This window comes from Schistocerca gregaria, chromosome 5 (assembly GCF_023897955.1).
Source record: "Schistocerca gregaria isolate iqSchGreg1 chromosome 5, iqSchGreg1.2, whole genome shotgun sequence".
NCBI lineage: Eukaryota > Metazoa > Arthropoda > Insecta > Orthoptera > Acrididae > Schistocerca > Schistocerca gregaria.
Window position 1 is genome coordinate 427,499,629 of NC_064924.1, and position 17,039 is coordinate 427,516,667.

The 17,039-nt window shown below is 38.2% G+C and overlaps 1 protein-coding gene across 5 annotated transcripts in view; it reads right to left on the reverse strand.

Moving 5' to 3' along the window:
• The window catches only part of LOC126272862 (uncharacterized), a 65,289-nt gene that overhangs the window by 5,627 nt on the left and 42,623 nt on the right, over window positions 1–17,039 (reverse strand). For 2 of the 5 annotated variants that reach the window (XM_049976079.1, XM_049976078.1), the window contains exons 3-5: window positions 12,758–12,869; window positions 5,822–7,344; window positions 2,224–2,354 (exon numbers count right to left, since the gene is read on the reverse strand). In XM_049976079.1, the coding sequence (XP_049832036.1) occupies window positions 2,224–2,354; window positions 5,822–7,344; window positions 12,758–12,869 (1,766 nt within the window). Of the gene's footprint in view, window positions 1–2,223; window positions 2,355–5,821; window positions 7,345–12,757; window positions 12,876–17,039 lie in introns of all 5 variants that reach the window. The other 3 variants (XM_049976077.1, XM_049976080.1, XM_049976081.1) reach the window with 3 other exon arrangements.

A 17,039-nucleotide genomic window follows, 5' to 3' on the forward strand; every position in this document is an offset into this window, starting at 1 on the left:
AAATGAAACATATGGCTGGCACAGTAACTGTGCCTGGAAACTCATGCCAAGAAGGACTGTGAAGAGTACTCCTGACAGGTGTAAAATATGACGCACAACACTTATCCTACAACTAGACAGATGTGGAGGTTCACATATCTGTAAGATCGTTACCTTCAGATTTAAATAAATGCTCCTACTATCCACCACTGGCAATGACTTACACAATGAAAATGGCCAGTTACAAGGTAAAAATGCTTAAAGTCACCATCCTGTACTGTGTGAAGTGCTGACTGCAAGATGAGTGAAGCTGCTGTGGTGATGACAGTAATATTGTAGACATTGTTGAATTGCACACTCTAGTGTGACAAGGAATGTGGATGCAGCACTTTTATTGGCTCCAGCAGTTCTGCAGGTCAGGACCCAACAGCTATGTCATACAGACAGTTGCAACAGGAGTCTGCAGGTGCAATCCTGCTGGGGCTCACCCCAGCCCCAGCATTCTCAAAGTATAAGCGCTTAAGTGCCAACAGCATATTATAGACAGCAGGTGCCATGAAATTAGCAACACAGCATACGGCAAGGGAGATGGTACCATGCACAGCCAGGGAGGCAGTACTCAGGTACCCACCCAACAGGCTGAAGGTGGTAGTTTGCAGTCACTTGACGCAACCCTTTACCATGGGATGTTCCAGGCTTATCCACATCTTTCTTCAACCATGGAGATAACCAAGCAGCAGGTGGAGCTGCAGTGGTTAAGTTTCACTACAGCAGCCTGGCTGCTGTCTTAGAGGTGAAGTCTTCACTCAGGCAGCACATCACAATTCAGCAACCACATTATCTGGTAAATAACAAGATTACCTGTCATTCCATCGGAATTAGAGATGCAGATGGGATAATGAGAAACTGAGACTAAGGCTCCTGAATTGGGGTACTGAAGCTAGACATAATGTTGTCTTGGCTGGCAATGCAGTTATTTGCTGTCATTATCCTTAGGTGTCTGTGAACTTGTCCATACCATGATCTCTCAATGATTATCAGTTCCTCCCACCTTCACACTTTCTGTCAGTGCTGGGATGCAGTGCAGTGGCTAAGCTCTGATGTTATACAATATGACTCCGAGCGGTAAAGCACACAGAATGCTGTGATAGTGTGTCATATTGCATCATATGCAACCCTTCATTATGATTCAGAACAAAAATGTATTAAAGTGCTCTGCTATCTGCAACAGTGATACTCTTTGAGTGCCCCAAATACCAGTTATGATATATGGCATGAGCCACACCTGGTTTGCTGCCACCTGTGCCAAATAATAATTTAAAAAAAATATATGCACATCCAGGAACTGTATCTGCTGTGCAACAATACACTTTTATGTTAGATGTTCTTGAAGATTTCCTTTGAAGATATTACTTCAATTTCCAATAATATGATGGGTAATATATTTAGAAACCTCCTTCACCAGGAGCAAACAATGATACTTTTATGTTTAATTAATACATACAATATTTAATGTTGGAGTTTAAAATATCTTCCTAATTTCAAAGGAGCTGCTAATTTAAACAATTTGAGTGATAATATTATGAAAATTAATATGAAAAACAACATGTATCATTGTGATAACTGTAAAAAGAGATATTAAAGAGATTTTCATACCACATATTAAAACTCTGTGCTCCAATATCTATGTTTATTCCAAAAGATACCAAGTTTTCTTTATCTTTGGTGTGTTCCTGTTGAATCAATGCTTCTGCTACTTGGTGAGTGGTCTCTTTTACTCCTAAATTATGTTACACTTTATTGCAGTGATGATATGCTGTCAACATTTTTAACAAACATTAACGTCCTGTAGATTTTTGTGCATTTATAGCAGTTTTCCAGCAACACAGCAGATTTGTATACTGTAGTCTTTTTAAACAGACTCAACAATATAGCAATTTTTCTGTTAAGTTAGTGAATGGTGTGAATAGAATCAATCACACTTGTGTAGCAGCTCTCCAGCAGTCCACCAGTACTACTGAAAACAACATACCGTTATTATATAAGGGATCATTCCAGTGGCTACAGACCTCTTTGTATAGACTCATAAACTCTGTTCTCGATATTGATTAGCAAGAGAACCATACAAGAGGAGCAATGGAATTACAACATTCTATTACCTGAGTTGAAGAAATATATGGAAATAGGCTGAAGACTGACGTCAGATCACTAACAACAGGAGAAAAAAAGGTCAAGGAGTGTTACCTCTGTTGTCCAACATTTGGTGTTCCCCACAATGTTTTCCTGTAGTGATTCATCTTGAGGGGCTCATAGTAATTGCATGGTGTCGATGAAACTTGCGAGGCCAAAGGTCTCCTCATGCTCATTGCATGAAACTGTTTAAGAGTAAGTATAAGTTGAAACATTACATTTACTGAAAGTATATGCTATTTATAAATTTAGTAGTTATTCCTAATATCTCACAATTTCACATAAGGTAATATATAAGAGCTGTTACAGTTTCTGGTACAGCTTTCTACAATGGCAAAACATAATTATGCTCTAAAAAGCTACTATTGCTTTCACTATTCCAAAACAAGCACAACAGCAACAATTAGATGTGAGGCAACCATTTATACTATAACATATTTGTCACAAAATTTAGTTGCTATTTGTATTAAATTATTTGTTGTTTGCACGATGTACAACAAATTATCAAATTATACTATACACACTTATTATGGTCACCAACACCCAACAGATACATTTATAATATGACAATTTCATGATGGGCAAGTGCCTCTTGTGCAAGGGAAGAAACACTTTTCCAATTACACAGCACCAGAATGTATTGTTTACTGATCTATTCATTGCTGATTATAAAGAAGTGCAAAATGGCTAAGCAGGGATGGCTAGATGACAAATGTAAGGATGTAGAGGCATATTTCACTAGGGGTAAGATAGATACTGCCTACAGGAAAATTAAAGAGACCTTTGGAGAAAAGAGAACCACTTGTATGAATATCAAGAGCTCACATGGAAACCCAGTTCTAAGCAAAGAAGGGAAAGCAGAAAGGTGGAAGGAGTACATAGAGGGTCTATACAAGGGCAACGTACTTGAGGACAATATTATGGAAATGGAAGATGTAGCTGAGGATGAAACAAGAGATATGATACTGCATGAAGAGTCTGACAGAGCACTGAAAGACCTATATCAAAACAAGGCTCCGGGAGTAGACAACATTCCATTAGAACTACTGACAGCCTTGGGAGAGCCAGCCCTGACAAAACTCGACCATCTGATGAGCAATGTGTATGAGACAGATGAAATACCCTCAAACTTCAAGAAGAATATAATAATTCCAACCCCAAAGAAAGCAGTTGTTGACAGATGTGAAAATTACCAAACTATCAGTTTAATAAGTCATGGTTACAAAATACTAACATGAATTCTTTACAGACGAATGGAGAAACTGGTAGAAGCCGAACTTGGGGAGGATCAGTTTGGATTCCATAGAAATGTTGGAACACGTGACGCAATACTGACCCTACAACTTATCTTAGAAGATAGATTAAGGAAAGGCAAACCTAAATTTCTAGCATTTGTAGACTTGGAGAAAGCTTTTGATAATGTTGACTGGAATACTCTCTTTCAAATTCTGAAGTTGGCAGGGGTAAAATACAGGGAGCGAAAGGCTATTACAATTTGTACAGTAACCAAATGGCAGTTATAAGAGTTGAGGGACAGGAAAGGGAAGCAGTGGTTGGGAAGGGAGTGAGACAGGGTTGTAGTCTCTCCCGATGTTATTCAATCTGTATATTGAGCAAGCAGTGAGAGAAACAAAAGAAAAATTTGGAGTAGGTATTAAAATCCATGGAGAAGAAATAAATACATTGAGGTTCGTCGATGACGTAATTCTGTGAGAGACAGAAAATGACTTGGAAGAGCTGTTGAACCGAATGGACAGTGTCTTGAAAGGAGGATATAAAACCAAAACGAGGATAATGGAATGCAGTCGAATTAAGTCGGATGATGCTCAGGGAATGAGATTAGGAAATGAGACACTTAAAGTAGTAAAGCAATTTTGCTACTTGGGGAGCAAAATAACTGATGATGGGCTAAGTAGAGAGGATATAAAATGTAAACTGGCAATGGCAAGGAGAGCGTTTCTGAAGATGAGAAATTTGTTAACATCAAGTATAGATATAAGTGTCAGGAAGTCGTTTCTTAAAGTATTTGTATGGAGTGTAGCCATGTATGGAAGTGAAACATGGTTGATAAGTAGTTTGGACAAGTACAGAATAGAAGCTTTCAAAATATGGTGCTACAGAAGAATGCTGAATATTAGATGGGTAGATCACATAACTAATGAGGAGGTATTAAAAGAATTGGGCAGAAGAGAAATTTGTGGCACAACTTGACTGGAAGAAGGGATCAGTTGATAGACATGTTCTGAGACATCAAGGGATCACCAGTTTAGTATTGGAGGGCAGCGTGGAGGGTAAAAATTGTAGAAGGAGACCAAGAGATGAATACACTAAGCACATTCAGAAGGATGTTGGTTGCAGTAGGTACTGGGAGATGAAGAAGCTTGCACAGGATAGAGTGGCATGGCGAGCTGCATCAAACCAGTCTCTGGACTGAAGACCAGAAAAGAACAAAGAGCAAATAGCATGTCTTATTGGATGACGGCAGTGAGTTATGTACAAAATAATTATGATTGACAACCATCTTTATAAAGTGTGGAGTCACCGTTTGACACGACTGCCAGCAGGATAAATTGTCCATTGCATCTGTTTTATCTTGAGTTGAGTAAATTAAATTCATATTAGGGCATAGCTGCTTAATAGGAAAGCTGTTTCTTCCTTTGCACAAAAAGCACATGTCCATCATTAAAAGTGTCATGTTATAAATCTAGCTATTGAGTGTGGGTGATTAGAATAAGTGTGTATAGTATAGTGTCATGTTTGTGTTGTATGGTGACAAGAGGAGGGCAAGTGTGCTCAGGGCTGGTACATCGTCTACTCCTCCTGAAAAAGCCCAAGGGTGCTGCTGAACACAATGTCCCACTCTGGCTGGTAGACCACCATCAATAGTGTTGCAGGCTCTCACTAGAGAAAGATTTGGAATTCAATGTATGACCCTGACATCGAATATAGGAACCATATTGCCACCACGTCTGCTCCCGTGTCAGCTGAATACAAGCAATGAAAATTTCTTCCACTATCAGTATTTGAACCAGCAACCTTCCAGACAAGCACCATCACCCAAGCATATTTTAGCAGAATCAGCTACAGAGCCAATTGATAACAGGAGAAGAACACTAAAATAAGAGAAACCTCCACAAATGTAAACTGGCACGCTGGTATTTAGCTGTTTATTGGTTTTGGTCCCATTGCTCCAACATTGGCCTTCCTAATTTTATACACTATACAAGTATGTATATTTCCTGACCCTGTAGGAAGTGCTCATAACTGGTACTGGTGTGAGAGAGAATTGAGGTTTTTAATGATTTCAGGAAAGTTATTATCAGGAATATATTTTTCATTTTGTAGGGCACACTCTAACAAACTTAAAATAAACAAGTAAGTGAGTCTTTTTTAAAAATCTATAGCTGATGATAGTTTGTGCTTTGAACCTAAGAATATAGCAATGCAATTGGCAAGAAATATTCTTAAGAAGTAGAGCTTGGAAAGCACTTATGTTGGTACACAAAAAATAGTACACACAAAGCGTTTGTGTTGGCACATTCAGAGAGCTTTGCTACAAATAAACTAATATGCTATTAACAATATATAAGCAAGGAAGCAAATACATTTAATAGGCCTCCAAATAATTTATGTCATAAATGTAGGTACTTACCCACTGTTGATACCACGGGGAATTCATCACATGGGGGGATACATTTGTTGTACCAAAAGGTCTGTTTAGTGGCTGTGCCTGTTTTCCAAACCACACTGAACCATTTGGCATTGTAAACGGTTCCAGTTGAATGTAATTTTCATTAGTCAAGTTGCCAAATCCATAAATAGCACTTGGTTTGTAAAAGTGACTTGATGCTGGAGCAAGAGAAATATTAAATGAGTTGTTTGACAGGGCTGTCTTATGTGATGCCATGGTACTGTTGTTTAGTCCTTGAGTAACAGATGTACTAGAAAGTGCTATGTTCGAACAGCTTATGGACAGTGGTACACCAGTTTTATTACCAGGATTTGTTACACAGTGTACTGGGGCAGGTGGCTTTCCATGCATATGATGCTCAGATTTTTCACATAACTGACATGTTACCTGACCACATAGCTTTATATTGTCCTTTAAAATTGTCTCTCTTCTGATACCATTCAAAATTACTTTACTTGAACTGTTATTTGAGTCTGTGTTGTCAACCACTACATCAGTAGACTTACTTCCAATGATATCAGAACGGATTTTAATATTTTTCTCCTGTGCATTCTCATTTTGTTGATACCCATGACTCCTACTCTTTCCTTTGCACTCTATTGAAACATTACTTTTAATATGGCACAACACCTCATTTTTACATTTTGTGGGTTCTTGAAAAATTTCAGAGGTATGTGCCTGCTTTTGACTAAGTTTCAGGGCAGCTAAATGAAGATGATACAAGTGTTCACTTGACATGAGATCTCTACAACCATAGGGGCAAGTGTCAAAACAAGAAAAACTGGTGTTACTGCTCTCAGTCTTATCTGTCAAACTGTCCACATTACTGTCTTCTGGCAATGCGAGCCCAAATAACTCCAAATTTTCCATAGACCACTCGAAATCATCAGAAGGTAAATCTGAAATCACTGCATAGTTACTACTACTTGACTTATTAGATATCAAAGTTTGGGCCTCATCCAGACTGTTTTCTCTCAGATTCTCTATTGTCTGTTGATTTTTATCATCTGTTTGATGTACAGCAATGGTGCCAATTGATTTCTTTTCATCTCTGATTGTAGTGGTACTTACAATTGTAGTACTATTTAGTTCCTGGCTACAACCACTTTTAATTACATTTTGTGAGCTAGAGTCACTATAAACAGGAAACATCTTAACTTTCTTTTGAACACTATATGCACTGTTTTTGCTGTAGCTCTTCTCCTTCCTCTTTTGTGGCAAAGCTTTAGACTCATTTGTACCAATTAAATTGACAATGTCTTTTTTCTCTTCCTCAGAGCAAGTTCTGGTTCCAAGAGTGACAGAGGATGGAGATGTATTTGTGTAACTCTCATTCAATACCTGAACTGTTGATGAGGCACTATTTTTTAAGTCAGTGTCCATTGATACAGCTGGACTACATGGTACTCCTGAGGGGGAGCCATTTGAATTTGCAGATCTATCACCATTGGACACACAATGGGAAAGTGTCTTCTTCAGTTTTTCTGCAAAAAATTAAAGAAAAACATTTATGAAACATAAAAAACAAAAAAATCTACCCACCATTTTAAAAAACCATCATGTGATTATTATTTCCATAAAAGAGCATTTCCCCATGATCAGAATATATGATATTTCAGATAGTAATATTTAATTGTTAGTCATTAACTTTATGAATCATACATTTCCCTTTCAAAATTAAGGAAAAATGAAGGATACAAAGGATAATTTATTCTTCAATGCACCTCAGCAACATTTTTATCCCATATCTTTCATTGTGGCTACAACCAATGATACTTCATCTATAAAAATTACAGTGCATCAGAAATGTCCCAGCTGATTTTATTATTTAATATAAATTTTTAAGACACTTAATATATGAGGTTCATCCAGAAAGTGAGTTTATTTGGTGACAAAAACAAAATGAGTACATATACAGGCAAACCATTTACTGGAAGAAAACTAAAAATCTAAAACTATCTTTCTATAGAGGTCCCACCAGTTTGTAGACACTTGTCATAGCATAGCCCAAGTGTTTGTACGTTGGGCCAAAGTCCTGTAAGAGTCACTGTGTCTTAATTGCAGTGTTAGGTTGTGTGTTGTCATGAATCAGCACAATGCTATTTGTGACCTTTCCATGGCACTTATTCTGTATTGTGCGATACAGTTGGTAATTAACTCACAGTAAACATTTGCACTGATTTGTTTCTCACTGTGGTAAAAAATGCACCAATCTAATGGTATATCTATCTTAAAAGACTGTACACATGACTTTTCAAGATGCCAAAATTTGCTTGGATTTAGTCTTTTACCAGTGATACAGCATTCCTCCATCCCACTGATTGTTGTTTTGATTGACAAGTTTTATAAGTGACTCAAGTCACAATCATGAACACTATATTTATATATTTACCTCCATATTTGTCGTAATGTGTCAAAATGTGTAATGGCCATACAGTGTCTTTTTGTGTTGGCCTGTAATTTTTAGCACCCAACAAGCAAACAGTTCCTGAAAATTCAGTTTTAGAAACAATTTCATGGAGATGTGATCTTCAGATTTCCAGAAAATTCTTAGAAACATCAGATATTCTAAACTTATGGATTTTCATTACAAGTTTTCAACTTCTTCTTCATTACCCAAACACGGGCCCCACTTCATTCATCATGAGGCATCTGATAGTGTCCCTCATTGAACTGTCTGACCATCTCCTTACCATTAAATCACTCATCTTGTTTTTGCCATAAACCTCATAAATCTGTCAAATAATTCTGACTGGTTTAGTGCTCTTCACATTCAGAAAATGAATTACAAATATAATCTCACTAGTAGTCAGATTTCTGATCAACTTTGAAATTCCAAAAAAAGCACTATACTCCATGAACAACACACAGGTAACTCAACGTGGTGTCATCTCTTTCTCCTTATTAACTCAAAGCAACTAATGTTCAGGGAACAAACTGCAATTGTAGCACTGCCACAGAGAGTAATACTTTCTGGATGTACCTCATACACTGCAACTATCAGTTTTGATTTTTTGATTGAAACTCCACACTAATGAACATTCTGCTCTTTGCAAATTACTCCTTGGTTTCCTTCACAGGCTGCTCCTTGTATAGACTGAATAACATCAGGGATAGATTACAAAGTGTCTCACACCCTTCTCAACTGCTGCTTCCCTTTCATGTCTTGATTCTATTCAAATTATAGTGTCATTCTTGCCTCACATGTTTTCACATTTCTCTGGATCCAATACTTAGCTTCCTTGAGATGCCTTCTAGCAGTTTTTCCAATCTCCTTTGTAGACTAATTGCATCTTCGCTGTATCCTACCAATTAACTGATGTCTTCCCCTACCTTATCTAGGATTGGGTCTGCATTTAGAAGCATGAGTATTTCTTTTGCAATGTTGCACACTTTTTTGGGTCATGAATACTTTGTGATTACGTAGGCTTTCCTGGCATAATAAGTCTTGAAAGTCTCTTCGGGTTTGCTGCCGGATCCTAAAATCAACTTGACTCGATACTTCAGTGATCCAACTGGTCGCTATCTTCAGGAAAATGCTGCTTCTGCTGATGAGTCCCACTGAGAACTGACGCCAGGTTGCAAATCAACAATCTATATAGGCCACCTTTCAGTACACGGCACATGCGCCACCCATCGTGGTTTCTGCCTTCCAAGACAGGGAGGTGGTGCCACCCTTAGTGAAACACTGCTGCCAACGATATATCGCACTCGAGGCTGCACTGAAGAACGTTCAGTTTTGATGCGAGATAATACAGGATTCCACATCTTACTAAGAGGAAACCCATTGTCTCTGTTGATTAAATTATCAGCCAACCTAATTTCAACCACCTCTTTATGGACACTGTTCAAAAAACTGGAAATGTTGGCAACTACCACAGTTTCATCAAATTTCATACTTTATCCCTCATTTAGGCAATGTTCCACACACCTGTCATGCACTGTGCAAAGCGAACGGCCAATGTAAGCTTTCCCACATTGACATGGAATTTTGTACACACCGACTTTCCTAAGCCTGAAATCATCTTTCAAAGAGTCGAGCAGAACCCTAATCTTAGAAGGTGGATGGAACACATTCTTAATGTTAAAACTTGAGCATTTGATGGCTGTTTTTTAGGAAAATGGATACACCGAGAAGCAGATTCGTCGTGCTATGGAGTCTGGACCATCTCCAGAGATGTATGAAGAGGAACATGGATCTGTGGCCTTTCTACCTAATGCTGGAGGCTTATCATTTAAGATTGGACGAATTTTAAGGAATTTTAACATTAAGAGTGTGTTCCGTCCACCTTCTACGATTAGGACTCTGCTCGGCTCTGTGAAAGATGATTTGGGGCTTAGGAAACACGGTGTGTACAAAATTCCATGTCAATGTGGGAAACCTTACATTGGCTGTTCGATTCGCACAGTGGATGACAGGTGTGTGGAACATCGCCGTCATAAGAGGCTACAACAGCTGGAAAAATAGGCAGTAGCAGAACACTGCCTAAATGAGGATCAAAGTATGAAATTTGATGAAACTGTGGTAGTTGCCAACATTTCCAGTTTTTTGAACAGTGTCCATAAAGAGGTGGTTGAAATTAGGTTGGCTGATAATTTAATCAACAGAGACAATGGGTTTCCTCTTAGCAAGATGTGTATTATCCCACATCAAAACTGAATGTTCTTCATTGTAGCCTTGAGTGCAATATATCATTGCCAGCAGTGTTTCACTAAGGGCGGTACCACCTCCCTGTCTTGGAAGGCAGAAACCGTGATGGGCGGCGCATGCACCATATACTGAATGGTGGCCTATATAGGATGATGATTTGCAACCTGGCGTCAGTTCCCATCGGGACTCATCAGCAGAAGCAGCATTTTCCCGAAGATGGCAATCAGGTGGATCGCTGAAATATCGAGTCAAGTTGATTTTAGGGTCCGGCAGCAAACCTGAAGAGACTTTCAAGTCATGAATACTTTCTTTGAACATATAAATTGCTTGTGCCCAGTATTCTTCGCTTGTTACCTTCAAGACAAACCACGAGAAGCTGATAGTGCCTTCACTTAGTTCCATGCGATGCCTGGGCAAATTGAACAAATGCTGAAGAAATACAATATATTTTTAATGCACCTTTGGAGCACAAACAAGAGACAAGAGAGAAAGAAAGAGAAGACATGTAGTAAAATATACCACAGTTTTTTTGGTTTTTGTGGTTTCACAACTGCACTCCCTTAACCTACATTTGTTCCTGCTTAGATACAATAGTGGCAAAACATATCTTAAGGTAAGATCAGTTATGAAAAAAAAAGTTCTTGCGGCCATCTGCGTAAAAAGTACACTACTGGTCATTAAAATTGTTACACCACGGAGTGCTACAGATGCAAAATTTAACCGACAGGAAGAAGATGCTGTGATATGGGAATGATTAGCTTTTCAGAACATTCACACTAGGTTGGTGCCGGTGGCGACACCTACAACGTGCTGACATGAGGAAAGTTTCCAACTGATTTCTCATACACAAACAGCAGTTGACTGGCATTGCCTGGTGAAATATTATTGTAATGCCTTGTGTAAGGAGGAGAAATGCATACCATCACATTTCTGACTTTGATAAAGGTCGGACTGCAGCCTATCACAATTGATGTTTATTGTATCGTGACATTGCTGCTCGCATTGGTCAAGATCCAATAACTGTTAGCAGAATATGAAATCGGTGGGTTCAGGAGGGTAATATGGAACGCTGTGCTGGATCCCAATGGCCTCGTATCACTAGCAGTCAAGATGACAGGCATCTTATCCGCATGGCTGTAATGGATCATGCAGCCATGTCTCAATCCCTGAGTCAACAGATGGGGACGTTTGCAAGAGTAGAACCATCCGCACAAACAGTTCAACGATGTTTGCAGCAGCATGGACTATCAGCTAGGGGACCATGGCTGCAGTTACCCTTGACACTGCATCACACACAGGAGTGCCTATGATGGTGTACTCAACGTTGAACCTGGGTGCACGAGTGTCAAAACGTTATTTTTTCGGATGAATCCAGGTTCTGTTTACAGCATCATGATGGTCGCATCTGTGTTTGGCAACATCATGGTGAATACACATTGGAAGCGTGTATTCATCATTGCCATACTGGCGTGATGGTATGGGGTGCCATTGGTTTCATGTCATGGTTACCTCTTGTTCGCATTGACAGCACTTAGAACAGTGGACATTACATGTCAGATGTGTTATGACCCGTGGCTCTACCCTTCATTTGATCCCTACGAAACCCTACATTTCAGCAGGATAATGCACGACCGCAAGTTTCAGGTTCTGTACGGGCCTTTCTGGATACAGAAAATGTTCGACTGCTGCCCTATCCAAACATTCTATAGATCTCTCACCAATTGAAAACCTCTGGTAAATGGTGGCTGAGCAACTGGCTTGTCACAATACGCCAGTCACTACTCTTGATGAACTGTGGCATCGTGTTGAAGCTGCACGGGCAGCTGTACCTGTACACGCCATCCAAGCTCTGTTTGACTCAATGCCCAGACGTATAAAGGTCGTTATTATGGCCAGAGGTGGTTGTTCTGGGTACTGATTTCTCAGGATCTATGCACCCAAATTGCATGAAAATGTAATCACATGTCAGTTCTAGTATTATATATTTGTCCAATGAATACCCGTTTATCATCTGCATTTCTTCTTGGTGTAGCAGTTTTAATGGCCAGTATTGTATTTGCCATCTTATGTAGGTGCTATGACATTGAAGCATTAAGCATATCTCTTTGTACCCATATACTTTTTGTCTTTAACATAATATGAGTCTTATTTCTTATTGTAATTGTTGATAGTATATTCCTTTTCTTCATATTATTATCACAAAGCAACCTCTCAGCACTCTTGTACTAGATCAAAAAGAAACTTACTTTTATTGATGTGACTCCTGGAAACTCTTTCAATAAAAGATTTTGTACTGGTGCTTAGAACATCTTCCAAAAACGTATCCTTTAGTGAAACTCTTTGAGACTGGCCCTGAAACTGACTCTGAATAATTAGATTTTTGCAGTGTTTTCCAGAAAATTATACTGTCAGATAACAAGGAATGTAACTGGAAATAAATTATTTTATAAGCTCAAAGTATGGAAAACAGCTTATTGGCTTGTTTAGGAAACCCAATAGTGACATTGTTAGTATTCGTACAAATACTTTCAAGAGATTAATGTAGTTTGATAATTACAATAGAAATACCTATATTGCCAAAAATATTAGTTAAAAACCTATTTAGGCTCTCATATTAAGACACACAAGCACACAAATATAAAAAAATCTAACATATTCTTACTATTACATGGAAGAGTAAAAATTTGCCTACAAAGACAGGGCAAAATGATAATGCAGTTGGATATTATGGCCGAATGATCTCTTTCATAATCATACTTGAGTAAGTAAGGAGAATGAACTAGTCTATGATGACACTGTTGCATGAAACATACTTGGACTTCTTGCCAGCTCAGTTCAAGGTGAAACTTTGAGCTTCTGACACTTACTTCCATTCTCATCATCAGGAGAAACTGATTTTCTGTGGTGACCTTATACAGCTCACAGATAGATTATGATTGGTCAGTAATTACTTAATACTGTCACAAATGGTGTCAACATCTGAGCTGGTGGCACCACCACTCTACTAGTAGCATAAACATTGCGACAAATATCTCTGCCTCTTCCCTGCATTGAGACCTCACTTCCATGCGCACCTACGATTATATCCACTGTCACAGTTGGAGTTCTTCTCCTACAGTCTTATTTCTAGAGATCTTTAATCACAGAATCCCCTTATGTAGGAGCCTGCAACAAGACTTTTGTCAAGCAATATATTGTGTTTGATTGTAAGGCTGTGTTAAGCAACTGCAGATTTCTCCAGTTCTCAATTTTTAAATGCCGTTGATGGCATATTCTGCATCTCAGGTAGAAAAGGTACAGGTGGACTGAGTGATGTTACTGCTTCCCACTCACAAGGGATATTACAAGACCCACAGAACCTGAGGCTGAGACTCCCCTTAGCATGGAACATCAACTCCTTTATCTTTTTAGGAGGTCAGAAAATAGGTCTTAGACCTCATCTTCCCAGGACTCTGCCTACTTTTCTGGATGTAGCACTGCAAAAAGAAAGGAATACAATAGGTGGTTCATCAACACGAATGTTAAACATTTTCATGGTTCCTTTTCTTGGAGAATGCTGACTTTGTACCATATCAACCAAAGCCATTCTTTCTGGGAGGCCCATTTGAATTCTGAAATTAATCATCTGAAATATGTGTTCTCAAAGAACAACAATGGTTCAAGAAGTCTGAGAATGTTTCATACAATAAGGGTAAGTTATCTTGAACACACATTAATATCTCCTAACTAATAATCCAATTGTGGGGGCAGGGAGGTGGGATGGAGTGCCTCGACAAAAAATAATAATAATTAAAAAATAAAATAAAATAAGATAATAATAATAATAATAATAATAAAAGTGTTTGTACTTGTACTATTTCACAGTCAATTTTCAGAGATTAAAGTAGCATGAAAAGCAAGAGTCTCAGCAAGTCAAACATCTAGAAATTCCAAATTATGTTTAAAAAAGAATGCTTCTTATATTTTCTCACAGGTGTCACAACACTTCCTGAAACTACCATCGATTACCAGTTTGTCCCTGAGGTATGAATTCATGATGAACTAATCCTTCAAAGACAAAGAAAACTATAAGCATGGATTTGACATTAGCCCTGACATGAAGAGCTTTTTTCAGTCATGGAGAACTTTTCCTGACAAATTTTGAAGATTGAAACTTGATCTCAACATCATAAATGCAGACACAAATCTCATCACCAGTTATAATTCCTTATGGAATGTTGTTCTCATTGGCATGGTCCAAAAGCTCTTCACAGATTGCAAAACAAATGTCTTTTTGATCCTGATTCGTGAGCCTGTGGATGAACTTGGTGGCAACATGATGCATTCCAAGATGCTATGTCAGGATTTCATGACATGATCCAACTGAAATGTTATATTCTTCTTCAGTCTCTTGAACAGTCAATCTCCAATTGGAACACACAATTTTGTTGATTTTGCTGACATGAACGTCATCAGTAGATGTTGCAAGGTGTCCTGAATGAGGGTCATCTTTAACTTCCGGCCAACCATTTTAAACCATATGAACCATTTGTAACACCGAGTACAGCTTAAGCACTTATCACCACAGGCTTACCACACCATTTGATATGTTTCTTAAAGATTTTCTTGAGTTTCACACAAAATTTAATGCAGACATGTTGCTCCTCTAACTCTGTCATCTTGACATTTGCAAACTATGCGACACAATGTTCTACTCAACATAGCACTGGACAATAACTGGCACACATACAATGACGAAACTTCCAGCAGTTACACATTAAACACAGGCATGTGCAAGGATGCCAGCAGCATTTCAGTCCAATGCACCACTGCTGCAAAATTTCGATTGTTCCAAAACAGACCTTTCATATCGAGTATAAAATTTTATTATTATTTCTAACAACAACAAAAAAGAAAAGAGTAAATAGGTTACTGCTGGAATCTGTTCAGAGCTATGGATTTTAAGTGTTGACCTCAACATAAGACTAGCAGCTGTGGGAGTGAACTCTTTATGAAGGAGTGTCATTATATTCAGAATTGAGAATAACCTAATGATGAAGTAATAGATAGAATGAGTGCTAATGAAACAGTGATACATAGGATTGAAAAAAAAGCATTAAAGTCTTCTGCACATCTTTTGAGAACACCAGATTGGTGGCCATAGAAAATCTTTGAATGGAGACCTCCTGGCAGAGATAAATGTGGCAGACCATGAAATTCTTGGCCGTATCAATAAAATATGGAGCAATGCAACAGAAACAAGGAGGATGCCATAATTGAGAGACTTAGTAGACAGTAAAAGGAATACAGAAAATGCTGCTATTAATTGATGCTTGGGTTAATTGATCCTGTAATAATAATAATAATAATAATAATAATAAATTACAAGCTCTAGAGATGGACTTCTGGAGAAGATCGGCAAGAATCTCCAGGAAAGAAAAGGTAAGGAACACCGAAATAATAAGGAGAATGGAAATAAAAGAAAGAATATATGACGTTATTGATAGGAAGAAATTACAGTGGTACGGGCATGTACGATGAATGGAGAAAACCAGAATACCAAAATTGATACTGGAGTGGGAACCGGAGGGGAGAAGAAGAAGAGGATGACCAATGACCACCTGGCTCCAAAATGTACAGCACACAATGAGGAGAATGGGCGCAGAGGAAGAGGACACACAAGATCGAAACACCTGGAGGAATATTTTGGAAATATAGTTTAAGAACGTTTATTGTTTGTATTGTCATTTCCAAGTAAATTATTATGTTGGAGAGAAGCCTCTGTACTGAGGAAAGCTAAATAATAATAATAATAATAATAATAATAATAATAATAATAATAATAATAATAATAATAATAGCATTATTATTATTATTATTAAAATTGGTACATATCTATGGTATGATAAAAGTAGTGGTGATGGTAAGTTATAATGGGGTGGTGGGGGTGGTGGTGGGGGTGCGAGGATGGAGGCAGTAACAAACTGTGGCACTCCCTACACAGATTGAAACCCTCAATCTGAACCCAATACCTAACACTTCTCATAGAAGGTTAGACAACACAGAAAGTTAAAACCTACACACTATACTAGATTTATCTAACTGTCACCTAAGGCAGAGAGCAGATCAACTAGAAAACCATTTGATATCCCATCATATTCAATTAAAGTTGATGTACTGGAATTTGCACACCAAAAGCACTGTGTGCCAGTAATGAATCACAACCAACTAGAGGTCAACCCAAAACTTTCGATCACTAATTGAACAGTGAATTATCTGTGCTATTAAATAAAGGAATGGTGGTGGTGGAAAAAGGACACTACTGTGACATACATAAGCCTGGTTGGAGTTCAAGTTTGATTTTTTACTTCATTATCAGAGGACAATGGAAAAGAATTATTAGTTTAGGAGATGGTTTAGAATTGAGGTTGGTTGATTATATGGTTATATGGTGGTTAAGGGGCCAAACTGTGACAGCAGCTGTCACACATTCACAAAAAGCCCTAAAAGGATGTGAGCAGCAGTCAGTAAATAGAGTAGAGCGCTTCA